This window comes from Serinus canaria, chromosome 7 (assembly GCF_022539315.1).
Source record: "Serinus canaria isolate serCan28SL12 chromosome 7, serCan2020, whole genome shotgun sequence".
NCBI classification, from domain to species: Eukaryota; Metazoa; Chordata; class Aves; order Passeriformes; family Fringillidae; genus Serinus; species Serinus canaria.
The window spans coordinates 29,313,463-29,325,678 of NC_066321.1; the positions used below are offsets into that span (position 1 = coordinate 29,313,463).

General features: G+C 46.3%; 1 protein-coding gene across 1 annotated transcript in view; it reads left to right on the forward strand.

Annotated features, from left to right (window-relative positions):
- Positions 1–12,216, forward strand: part of TMEFF2 (transmembrane protein with EGF like and two follistatin like domains 2) — a 130,891-nt gene that overhangs the window by 94,066 nt on the left and 24,609 nt on the right. The window contains exons 6-7 of the mRNA XM_030241541.2: positions 2,858–3,006; positions 4,108–4,167. Coding sequence (XP_030097401.1) covers positions 2,858–3,006; positions 4,108–4,167 — 209 coding nt within the window. The remainder of the gene's footprint in view (positions 1–2,857; positions 3,007–4,107; positions 4,168–12,216) is intronic.

Consider the following 12,216-nt stretch of genomic DNA (forward strand, 5'->3'; position numbering starts at 1 on the left):
TGAGTGCAAAAGCAGTAATAAACTGTGGAGGCAAGCTAGAAAAGTCTGCTGGAAAGTGTGCAAGGAGTGGATGATCCTTGCAGCACTGAGATCAGGGTGGTAAATTTGGTGTTTTTTCAGCCTCCCTCTAGCTGGCTCTGAAAATCAGGCTTCACACAGGGGATCCCACAAGGCTTTGGAGCATATGGTGTCATCCTGGGGGAGTCCTTTTCTGCTTCAGAGTGATCTGACCCCAGCAGAAGCAGCTCGTGGTGCTCACGCGGTGTGTCCTCTTCGTGCGGCTGCTGCAGAGGTTTGCTTGGAGAGAAGGGCTGGTGTCACGGCTGAAATTCTACAACGGGGCACAGAAAAACCTTGGTTCTCTCCTCAGTTGTGTTGGAAGAGGTCAGGAAAGTCATTTTGGGTCTTTGTGTTTTGGAAGGTATCAGGAGATGTAAATAAATGCCTAGTGGGCTGTGAAGCAGTCTTTGAAATCAGCGGGAAATCGGTCTCTGAGATACCAGAAATCCCACACAAAGTGTTTGCAGGCATTTTTAAGCATTTAAACACCTTTAAAAATATGTCTCTAAAGTGTCTAACTCTGAGCATAGGTTCCTGCATCCCCTAGGTGTTCTTGAAACTGCATCCAAAGTTGCTGAGATTTCCCCCAAAGAGCACCCTTTGGTTGTAATTTTCCCGTTGGCTTAATTTTCTCTTGACTTGAAACATAATATATATTAACCTTCACTCATTTTTCTGTAGCAAAATGTAGAGAAGTGAAGCTGTTCTTTAGCTGGTTTATTACAAAAAAAAAAGGAGCATATGGCTGATTGTGTCCCATCTGAAATGCAAATGGTGGAGCTACGTGGAAAGAATTGCTATTACTTGAGCAGTAAATGTTTCCTAATGAAGTGAGTTTGACTAAGGTGGGAATCTGGAAATGGCTGCAGGAAGAAATGATGATGGTTAATATTTCAGTGGAGCAGAACATTCTTATTCTGCTGATAAGGAGATTCTTGGGAAATGCACTGGATTTTTTTTCTTATATTCTGTGTGTTTATCAGTGTGGGGAAATTGCTACACACAGGGAGCTAGACGCTTTTCTTCGAGTTATGAAATCATGTAATTTAATTTATAACCACAGCTTTTCACCACTGGCCTCTTTTTAAACTGGAGTTTTCTGTATTTAGTGAACATTTGGGGTAAATAGACCTACCCAGTGTAAAAAAAAACTTCTAAAAGACAACTGCTGCTTCCACTGTTTTCCATCACCCTGGGCACATTCCTGGAGGCCAGAAGCCAAACGGGGTGATGAAGACATCTGACCCAAACTCTCCAATTTCCTTCTTCCTCTTCCCACCCCAGTTTTGTGTACATCCCTTTACACCTCCAGTAGTCAAAGGTGTCCAGATGTCTGCTGCAGATGGGAGGTGGACTGACTTTTAAACACTTTCTTAAATCAAGCAGCGAGGCTGGAGGCTTGACATTTCCATTCCTTAGCTCTGCAAAGGGAGAGCTGTGGGGCTGGCACTGCCAGCTCCAGCACAACCAGTGGGCTGGGGAGACAGCATCGATCTCATGGCTCTGCCTTAATGTCAGAAGGAGCCAGGAAGAGTTTGGATAGCAGCATGTGCACAATTACGTGCTCAGAAGAGCTGGAGCAGCTGCCAGGTTTGACCTCTGGCTTTGTCCCCCGGCAGGATGACGTTGGGTGTGCTGAGGCTGAGCTGTCTGTTAATGGCACAGTTGGGGGACAGGAGATTAGCTTGGCTTTCCCCTGCGATGCCCAAGGCTGTCTGATGTTGCTAATGATAATGAAAGAGGAGAAACCCAAAGAAAAGAGTCTGCAGCCTGCTGTCAATGGAAATAATTAGGTTTCTCCATCTTGGAAGCAGTGGCGAGGCTTGCTGGGATTGGGATGTGTCCATGTGTTAGTTCAGATCCAGAGCAGACTCTGGAAGGGAATACCCCCCTGTGCTCTGGTTCACATCACAGGGCAGCCCAGGAGCTCACAAACCGGGTTCTGGAGTCTCTGGAGGTGGCCTAACCAATCTGAGGATGGGCCACCACTGCCCTGCCTGCATCTACCCACCCTGTGCTCTTGGACACGGGAGCCTTCCCCCTGACAGAGGTCAGGATCCTGACACCAGCTCAGGAGACCTTCCTGGGTAACCTCTGCATCAGGCTTTTTGCTTGCTGAGATATCCAAGTGCTTCAGAAAGTGCTTGGGCACCAAGTCTTCCCTAAACCAGCCCTCTCCTGGTTTTAATAGTGAGTAGCCTCTCTGTGTCCAGGAGCTGGGGAGATCCCACCAGCCCGAGGCACAGGGTGCAGTCACATCCCTGCTCCAGTCTCAGTCTTGGCAGGTGGATTTAACCCAGTGGGGTGAAGTGAGGCTTCAGTTTCACATCTGTTACAATCAGAGTGCCTCTAGGTGCTGTAATTATTTTCAGAATTAAATCATAAATCAATATAAACCCTCATTTATGGTATTCCATACCATGGATGCCACCTGAACAGAGGAGAATTTTGTGGCTCTGTAGTTTGCAGGAGGGATCAGCAGCTTGCTTTATCTGCACATCTCTTTAGTTTCCAGGGGATTACAAGTGGTAATGCTGTGATACAGTTTTCCATGTAAAACACACTTCCTTTATCTTTCTTTTTGCTTGCTTTCATGTGCCTCTTCCCTCTCCCTGCATCTCATTTCCATCAAGAAATACAAATGACCTCTTGACAGAACTTTCCACTTTCATTATGTTGATTTGCATTGTACAGTCAGGATAATACAAACACTTATATTTCTGAGATGTATTTATGATGTCTTGAAAAATGTTTCTCATATTAGCCTCTTCTTTTTTCTCATTCTATATCTTTTCAGGTGTGTGTGCAACATTGACTGTTCTCAAACCAACTTCAATCCTCTTTGTGCTTCCGATGGGAAATCTTATGATAATGCATGTCAAATCAAAGAGGCATCATGCCAGAAACAGGAGAAAATTGAAGTCATGTCTTTGGGTCGATGTCAAGGTAACTCTCATAACAAAACTCATTTCAAAGAATGTTTTCAATTTTTGCTCAGGGAGAAAAAAAGAAACAGAACCAGGGCTGGCTTCTTATTTGGTAGTTGTTATATTTCCATCAGACTGCAGTTGGTACTCTAGAGCACAGGCTGTGGTGAGAGGCAGAGCCCTCCATGATGCAGACACAGCGAGGCATGAGAGGGGAGCACCCCTCCTAACCCTGCCCAGAGCAGCAGCAGGACAGCCCAGCCCTGCACTGGCTTCTGCATCAGCCACCAGTCTCCTGCCCCAGCAGCTTGCCCAGAGCCCTGTGTGCCAGGCAGCAGCTGGAGCAGGACAGTGGGAATGTCCCTCAGACACATTCTGCCACCCAGGATGGACCCCTGGTGCTCCCTTACCTGGAGCAGCATGGGCAGTCTCAGGAGGCTCTCTGAAGAGCTGCTCCCAAACACAGTGCTTGGGCTGGTTCTTCAGGTGACCCCTGCTGGGGCCCAGGATGCCCAAGATGCCTGGAAGGAAGTTTTCCAATCCTGGCTCTGTTCCTCCATAAATACAGAACTTCTCTGGGCTACTACATCACCTGTAACCCTCGAGCTGACTTTAAAAACCTGTTTTTCTCTAAAATGAAAATGAAGAGAATTTGCCTTTCAATAACTCCAGTAAATGAAGTGTCTGCTGAGGCTCTGACTCTCAATAGCTTTTTTCCTTAGCTTCTGACCCATAAATCCTCAGTACATCTACTTACAAGGCCACGGTATACAGGTGTATTAAATACATTCCAGTTTACTCCTGTCTCTTTAAAGTTAACCACCCTAAGTGGCAGTTCATTTCAGGGTACATATTAAAACTCCCCAATTACTCCAAGCAGAGCAGAAATGACAACTCCTGCTTCAGATTGATGTATTTATCCCAGCTGCAATCTGTTATCACATATTGTTAGAAGAAAGATCCTGCTGTTTTCACCTGGCAGGCCCAGGAGAGCCCTGCAGCCAGCAGAGATGATGTGTGTGCAAGGGAAGTTGGCTCTGCCTGGGCACTCTGGTGGGCAGGGCACGGGCTGTGGGAGTCCAGGCTCCCCAGGAAACTCAACACCTTTCTTTTCACGCAGACAATACTACAACAACTACAAAATCAGAAGATGGGCATTATGCAAGGACAGATTATGCAGGTACTGTACCTATTCTGTGAGAATCACAACTCACAGTGTCTGTGTAAGTCTCTTTTCTCCTTCCTTTGCTGGGGTGAAATGTCCTCATCTTCTCGTATGGTTTTCCTGCTTTACTTTAAGAAAGCACTGTCTTTCCATTACTCTTTCTTTTGCTACAAACTCTCTTCTTAATAAATGGGCTGCTTCTATTTTTGTCAACCTACAACTACTCTGGCCATAAAGCACCTGTTCTGACGGAGGAAATGAGTGCTGTAAATTATTTGCCAGAATTAGCAGACGTTATTGAAAATTACAGAATCGGTGCACTAGATTATGCACATTTTTGTCATGATATACAGGTTTAAGGGAGTGAAAATCCAGCTCATAGCACTGCTGGGATACCATGGAACGCTGCCATAATAGATATTACCTGTCTGCATTTAACTACAAAGTTAATAAGGTTCTTAAAATGTGGGAGGGGGGTTAAGTGATAAATGGGTTTAATTTATTTAGAAGCTATAGTAAAATATAATGTCTGAATAGCCCTATATGGCACTTGAAATTAAAAACATGTAAATACTCGTGATGTTTGGGAGACATTTTTTACACCCTTTTCCTGGGAGGATTGATTTAGAGATGGAATGTCTGTGCGGGCGCACGTGCATGCAAACATTCCCAGCTCACACTGAGAACGAAAGCCTCTGGGAAGGTCTGGTGAAAATGGGTCAGGTGGTGCACTCATTGCTTCAGTTTCCTGATATTTCTGTGGGTTTTGGAGTGTTTGGAGAGAGTAGGGGTGGATGGCTGGGTTTGCCTGAGCTGCACGGCTCGGGTGAAACCCAGGTGACGGTTTCACAGGTGTGAACATTTCCTGCTGGGAGAGAGCTGAGGCAGTGTTTAATCCAGCTGGTCATCTCCTGTGCCACCCCTGCCACAGTGGGGTACCCAGCCTTAGAAATGATTGTTCTGTTCCTACTTAAAACAGTGTGTGATGATTTAAACATAGAGCTCTGAATAAGTGATGTCTCGGTGAGGCAGAGCAGAGCGAGGTGTTGGGGGTTGCTGCAACACGAGCAGGGAGGGTAGAAGTTGCTATGGAAAGAAAATGCTGGGATGAATTTCCAAAAGATCAAGGGTGAGCCATGGTCCAGGTGTTTCCTAGTGCCAAGGAGCCAGGGACATGCAAAGAAAAAGGTCTTCAGTGTCTTTCCTCCCAACTCTTGACTACCCTCAGCTTTTTGTAGCAGTCAGTTTTCTTAAAAGGCTGGAAAGGCTGATACTGTGTCCTGTGGGGACAGGAGATAAGACCAAGTAGGCCAAAATGATTTATTTTAAGTTAGAAATAAGATCAAGTAATGTTATCTTAAATCCTTTCTCTTTCTTGCTGGAAGGTTGAGGAGAGCACTGGCTTCCCCAAGAAGCCGAGATGAAGGCCAGGAGTCTCTTCAGAGTGCAGCCTGTCCTACACTGCTGCTGCCTGGTGGGTTTGCTGTAGGATGGCAGGGACACACATCAGCTAGAGGGGAGACAGAGTTGTAACAAGAAGGGAGGGAAAGGCAGGTTGGGGATTAGGGAGGAGGAGATGGCAGTGGTGACAAAAGAAAGCCATGTCATGGCACCTTGAGCTCAAGAGAGCAGCTCCTACTTCGGAGAGATGATGTTTCAGCCCACATTCAAGAGGAGAGGTGGTGGGTAGAAGAAAATTGAGCACAGCAAAGTGTTGTCAGGGGTTGGGAGCCAAGGAGGGAGGAATCTGGGTTACCTGACAGGGAGGAGGGCAGAGCCAAGGCACAGAGGAGCAGGTCTGTAGTGGAGATGGTCTCCAAGCACCAGGAGGTGAGAAGGAGTGTGGGAACAGATGGTCCAGTGAGAGATGACAGAGACCTGTGGAAAGGACACACAGCACCTTCCTCCCCTACAGCCTTGGGAGTGATGGTGGCATCCTGAATCAGCAGTGAAGTCCAGGAGGTACCTCAGGCATAGGAAGACCCCATTGTTGCCCCTTAGAAAGCCTCTTCTTGGGGCTTCTGGTGTGGCTCAGGCCCCAGTGGGCTTCTCAAGGGTGGTGGCTGTGTTCCCTGGGCAGGTCTCACCAGGTTCCATCCACTGATTTAACCTCAGCCACAATTGCCTGTGCTAGCTAAGGTTAAATTTCGTGTGCACCTATTCCTCTGGCTTACATTTTTCATTTTTACATACAGAAACAGCACGTAGGGTGAAAATTGCAAGTGTATGCAGGGCAATCCACTTGCCCCCAGTGTCCCCAAATGTCTGGGGCATAACCCTGTCAGGAGACCTTAGGGGAATGGGACTGCTGTATCAAAAAGCTGCAACAGCTCCAGCCTTCCGGAAATAACCAGGGAAAAGGAAGGCAGCAGTATAAAACTGAGGCTCAGTGAAGATTCATTCATCAGCATCTGCCAGACAGGAAGCTCTGTGCCATCCTCGTGTTCTTTCAGCTGCAGAAACATCTGATGGTGATGGCTGTGATAAGAATGTGGTGTGTGCTACTTTTTCCCCACCTTTGTACCACCTCAGACAGCAAATGCTGCCCTAACCATGGGGAGCTTTGTGTGAAAAAGCACCAGTTCCTCAGCCTCTGAAGCAGTTTCCCCAGGCGTGCAGCTTTCCACAGAACACCTTTGTTCTCTGCCATTTAACCGCGCTCAAAATCGCCGAGACCGTCAGCACCGCATGCCTTTAAAAACATCGGCCTGTATGGACAGCCTTTCCCAGGGGAGAGTGTAGCAGTGGGCATAATTGATGTTGTCAATTATGCTAATGCAGCCACACGCTCTTTGCAGGGCTGAGCAGAGCGGGTTTTTCCACAGCCGCCCCCGCACGCCCACCACGGGGGCTCACAAAGGCAGCAGCGCTGCAAACAGCCACAGGTCCCAACACCCAGCTGAGCTTTTCCATATCCAGCTCTTCAAACTGTCTGTTCCGTCAGCATCTCTGCTCCCTCCTGTTCTTGCCAGCCCGCTGATGCTCAGCACTAACACACAAATTTTTGGTTTGCAAAGCCGAGGGTACTCATTCCTTTGGGGGGCAAATCTTCGCAGTAGGTTTGCCTCGCCTCCGTGTCTAAGGGCTCTTGCTTTACACAGGCAGGATTTATGCCAGCACTCTTAAGTGCCAGACCAATATCACCAGAAAAGCAGTGCCCCCTTTTACAACAAAGCAAACCTGAGAAGAGTGAGCTGTAGGAGGCCCTGTCCTGCCTCTCCAGAGTCACCATTCCACAGCTGCCTGTGCTATCCATGTCAACACGGTGTCTGTACAGCTGTGCATTTGTGCCTCTGTGCAGTTCTGGCCTCTCCTCTTTCTGCAACCCCAAGGTATTTATCAGACTTGGGGAGATTTTCACTCTCCTCAACCAATGGCAGATCGTTGACTTTGATCAAGTTGGTGCAGTGGGATTTGGTTTTACTGAATAAATGAATGGGTGCTATTTTTCCCTCAAATCCAATAGAAACACACTTTATCTAGCAATTTCCATGAGAGAGCATTTTGAAGCATTTGAAGTGTAATGTATGTTTTAGAATGTAGTGTCTGAGCTGAAAGCCCCATGATGGATGTTGTCTTGAATTTCCCCATTATATGCATAAATAAGGCTGTTTTGGTGGCATTTTGGAATTCAGAGGCCAGGCAATCAAGGAGTTCTCATCTTGTTCCTCCATTTGCCTATTTATTTGTATTCTTCAGTATTTACAGTCTCTTCTTAAGATCTGGATATTAGCAGTTATCCCCCTAATGACTTTATCCTTTCTCATTATCAAATTACAGAGTGGTTTTTTCCAAGCCATTTTGAGCACCATAAGGAATAAGTCAGTATGGATGTGCCATATTTCAGTGTTATATATTCATGAAAATTGTCGGCGAGGACACTGACAAATTTGATAGACCTATTCCATAATATCATCTTCCAGGCCGGACAAACCTCCCCATATGAGCATTGATTAGATCAAGTCCCAGCAGCTGAATGCCAGCAGCACAGAGAAACCGATGGAAGGGGGAAGGAGGCATTTCCAGCCCAGATAGTCTGAAAAATGTGCATCCAGAAGTGGTCAGTTTGAGCTGTATTTTTGGGTTCCTCGAGGGCAGTGAAGTCTCCCTTGGCAGCAGCCTCAGGTGGTGCCTTCTGGGTTTTTGGGGAGTGCTGGGACTCTCCTGCAGGCAGTGCCTTGCCCTGCCTTGCCAGCGCTGTTGCTGCGTCCAAAACCGATAAGGAGCGCGAAATGCGGCGTGTCTGCTCGTGGCTGCTCTGCTCCCTGCTCACCCTGCTGGCTCCCCGTGGGGTTCCAAACCTGCACGACAGCCTTGGATCTTTCTCAGAGCGCTTCCTGGCACCGGGGCCCTCCTGGCACTCCCAGGGCTGCTCGGGCCAGTAATCCAGCAGACGGATGTGTTGCCCAAGCAAACTCACAGCTCCACCAAAAAGGGCAAAATCCATCTGTGTCAACACATCATCTTCTCTTGGCTGGGGCAGGGCTGTGGGGCTGAAGGCCGTGGCAGCCACTGCACATTACAAGGATAAAGAAGAGTCTCAGACTCTTCAATGAGTCCCTTCAAAAGTCCAAGAGTTTTGGATTCCAAAATAAATACAATTCAGTCACAGTCGTCTTCGTTGTCTGTAACAGGCCTGGAGAGTAGCCAGGAATCAGAACAGTAGTGCTGAATTTCTATAGTCACAATTTTTAATGTCTTCCCCCCCCACACCAGACTAAAATAGGAGAACTTCAGACTAGATTCCTTCTCCAGATCATAACATTTTCAAAGGAGGTTAAGTTTGGAGTATAAACCACTTGACATTGTCCGTTTAAATTAAATTTTGTGTCTACTAGTGTGTCAGCCATTTGCTGAACTGCTAAAGAATAATAAAGCCCCAGAGCTTAGCTATGGGATGTAAACTGCGGTGCATTTTTGCTCTCCCTTTGTGAACCAGGCTTTCCTCTCTTCTTAATGGAATTAGCAAGTGAGACACGAAGCTGGACACTGTGCAACCATCACAGCTAGAGAGAAACTATTTCTCCTCTGCAGCTTTGTAAAAATGTGAGGGAAGTTACATCCTTGCACATGCAGATTTGCTTGCCTTTCGACTCCTCAGACTCAGAGGTTCTCACACTCAATAAATAGATTATATAGAAAGCCTTCCTGCTATTCCATCAAATCACTTAAAATTGGAAAAAACCTAGATTTTAATATTTTGACAGCTGTGTGGCAGCATGAATGCTGTCGAGCTGCAGCCTCCACCTGTGCTCTCACACACACTCCAACCTGTGGAAGAACAAGAATGATACAATTGATACATTTATTTAAAAACTGAAAGCCTTTGAATGTTGCTTGAATTGTTGCTTGCATTTACAAATTGCTATTTGCATTTTTTTTTGCAAGGTTTTACGAAAATAGACTTAAGTGTTATGCACAGTGAAAGTTCTCAAAAGGTGGTAGATGAGCTCTGCAAAACACAGGGAAAAAAAAAACCCAGTCTAGATTATTCTTGAGGATTTCAAACACAAGAGAGATCCCTGTAGCCTGGTGGTCTCCAGCCCTTCTGTTGCCTTGCAGCTCCTCCAGTGTTGTTGGTATCCAGAGGAAAATCTGAAAGGCAGTGATAGCTACCAGCCATGGGCTCAGTAAATCTCACTGCCAGCTGCTTCTGAACTCGAGTCTGAGTAGGCAACAGAGCCAGTCCCCACACCTCTCCTGGCCCCCAAACCTCCACTTGTCCTGGGTGTTTCTGAAATAAAAACCTGCAGCTACTTCTTTTGTGATTTAACTCCAGGGCTGTAAAAGGTGGAGTGTGGAAAGTCCCACTCGAGCATCTCCTGTGTCATCAAGGAAGACTGGAAGTTTTATTTCTAAAGTAGGAAAGGCTGGGGCAATAATGCAGTGGGCACTGCAGCACAGTGCTTTTCTTCTGCAGAACCCTCTCAAATTTACCTTCAGATGCTGCTTGGCTCTATCTTGCTGAAATCTACATAATTTTTTTGGAATGGGAGACAGACACGCTGTCGTAGGGGTCACATAACAGCCTCACAAACAAGCCCCCTGCCAGGAAGGAAACTGCAGCACTCCAGAGCACTGTGCCATGTGATTTAACAGCACTTACTCCTAACAGTCTCTTCCTGAGGAGCATGCAAAATAAAAACAGGCTTATGGAGATGTTAAAAAAGAGAAATATTGCTCATTTAATCTGCCAGCCTCGAGAGAATACCTCACTTTTTATGGGAGTTCTCCTCTAACTTTGTATTGCACAGGCTAAGCTTGGTAAAATGTGCTTTGTTCTTTTGGATTTCTGGGGGGTTTTTGGTTTTATAATGAGATAAATTGTGCCTTTTTCATTACTTACAATTTCCCAGTGTCATGCTCATGGAACCTGTAATTGTTAGCATTAAAACCTAAATTAGGTCTCAGGTGAACTGCTAGACATCTCTTTGCCTTAGACTGATGTAGCTCAAGGAGGAAGAGCATTTCCATTTGTGCCTCCAAAGCTTAGCCCTTAATTCAGTCGCTAATGAGTGGGAATCAAAAGTTGCAGAATTCGTTTGTGCTTTTTTCTCATAATAAACAAATTCAGTATTGTTGTGAGTGAACATTATAAAGAAAGCTATTTGATTTGCATTAAAGCTTGGGAGCCTGAAAATTCAATAAATCCAGGCTCAGAATCTGATCTGTCAGAAACAAACAGGGAAAACAATTCCAACTTGTAACAGCAGCATTAGCATGGGCAGCCTAAAAAAAAGTACAAAACCAGATCAGGCTGTTTTGCTGTTGTCAGCATCTCTGAAGCATTTAACTCCTGCAAGTGAATTCAGGTGTAAGTGCTGTGTGGGGTGAGGGTGGAGGTTGTAATCCAAGTATGTTTTTTTTACGTGGGGTTTCCATCAGAACTGTGAGAAATTCATGAAGCTTGCTCCAAACACTTCTTCTGCTTGCCCAAGACTCTCTTGCTGTGTGCCTTTACTTGTTGGTTTTCCCCTTCTGCTACCATGTTAGCAGTCTTCTGTAACATTTTGTTCTCTTAAAGGTTATGGATAAAAACAGAAATTCTGTGTGCAACAGAGATGAGCAGACCTGAGTTCTTGAAGGCATTTCCACAGATCCTTCCATTTGTGTCCCAGTCCAGAAGCACACAGGGTTCCATTTACAGGTGGTTGGGTGCAGGCTCACAGTTTGTGGTGGTTGGGATGGGGCTGTGGGAGCCTCATCCCCAGTGGGCTCAGCTGTGAGCAGCACTGACAGCCATGAGCCTGGGAGTGCTGATCTTCTTCTTCTTCTCTGCTCAGTGTCTGTGTTTTGATCAGAGGAGTGGGTAAGCTGAAAGGAAGGTGAAGCTTGCAGAAAAGAGAGATACCTTCCTGCTTACACATAAAAATGTGATCCCAAAACTCAACACAAGCTGAATTCTCAAGTTTTCTTTAACCACATACCAACTTCCTAAACAGGACCTCTAATGGTAATGGCAAGGGTAGGCACCCTCAAAAAATTACATTTATGGTTTGCAGTCATGCTAGTTTTTATGCTCTACTTACAGCTACTCCCAAACCTTTGTTTTCTGAGGTTTATGGGAATGAAACAGCACAATCTAGAGCCAGTGCTCAGCTGCCATGGATATATGGAATGTGCACCATCATTCCTGGCTGCAGCACTGCCATTGTGAAGGCATTTACAGTTAACCAAAAAGGTCTTTTTATACCTGACTAAAACACTTTGTAGCACCTAGTTAATACTGCATCTTCACCATTGCCAGCCCCTCCTTTGAGAGGGACCAGCATTAAATAGCAGAGCTCTGGATGAGCTCCACCTAACCATGCTTCACCATGGCTTCACAGACCTGTACCTAAATTTACTGCAGACAGCCCCAGACCTGCTGCACACACCACAAGTGACAGGGAAGCTGAAATTCTTCTCCCTTTTGGGTCCAGAAGGAGTGTGCAGCCCAGTTCCTCTGTGGGACCAGCAGTCTGTCACCTGGGTGATGCAGGGTCACCTGTGACTCCTGGGGGACTCTGCTGGGGTGCCTGGGTTTCACACTCTGCTGCTGTTGGAGGTATCAGTCTGCAGCCC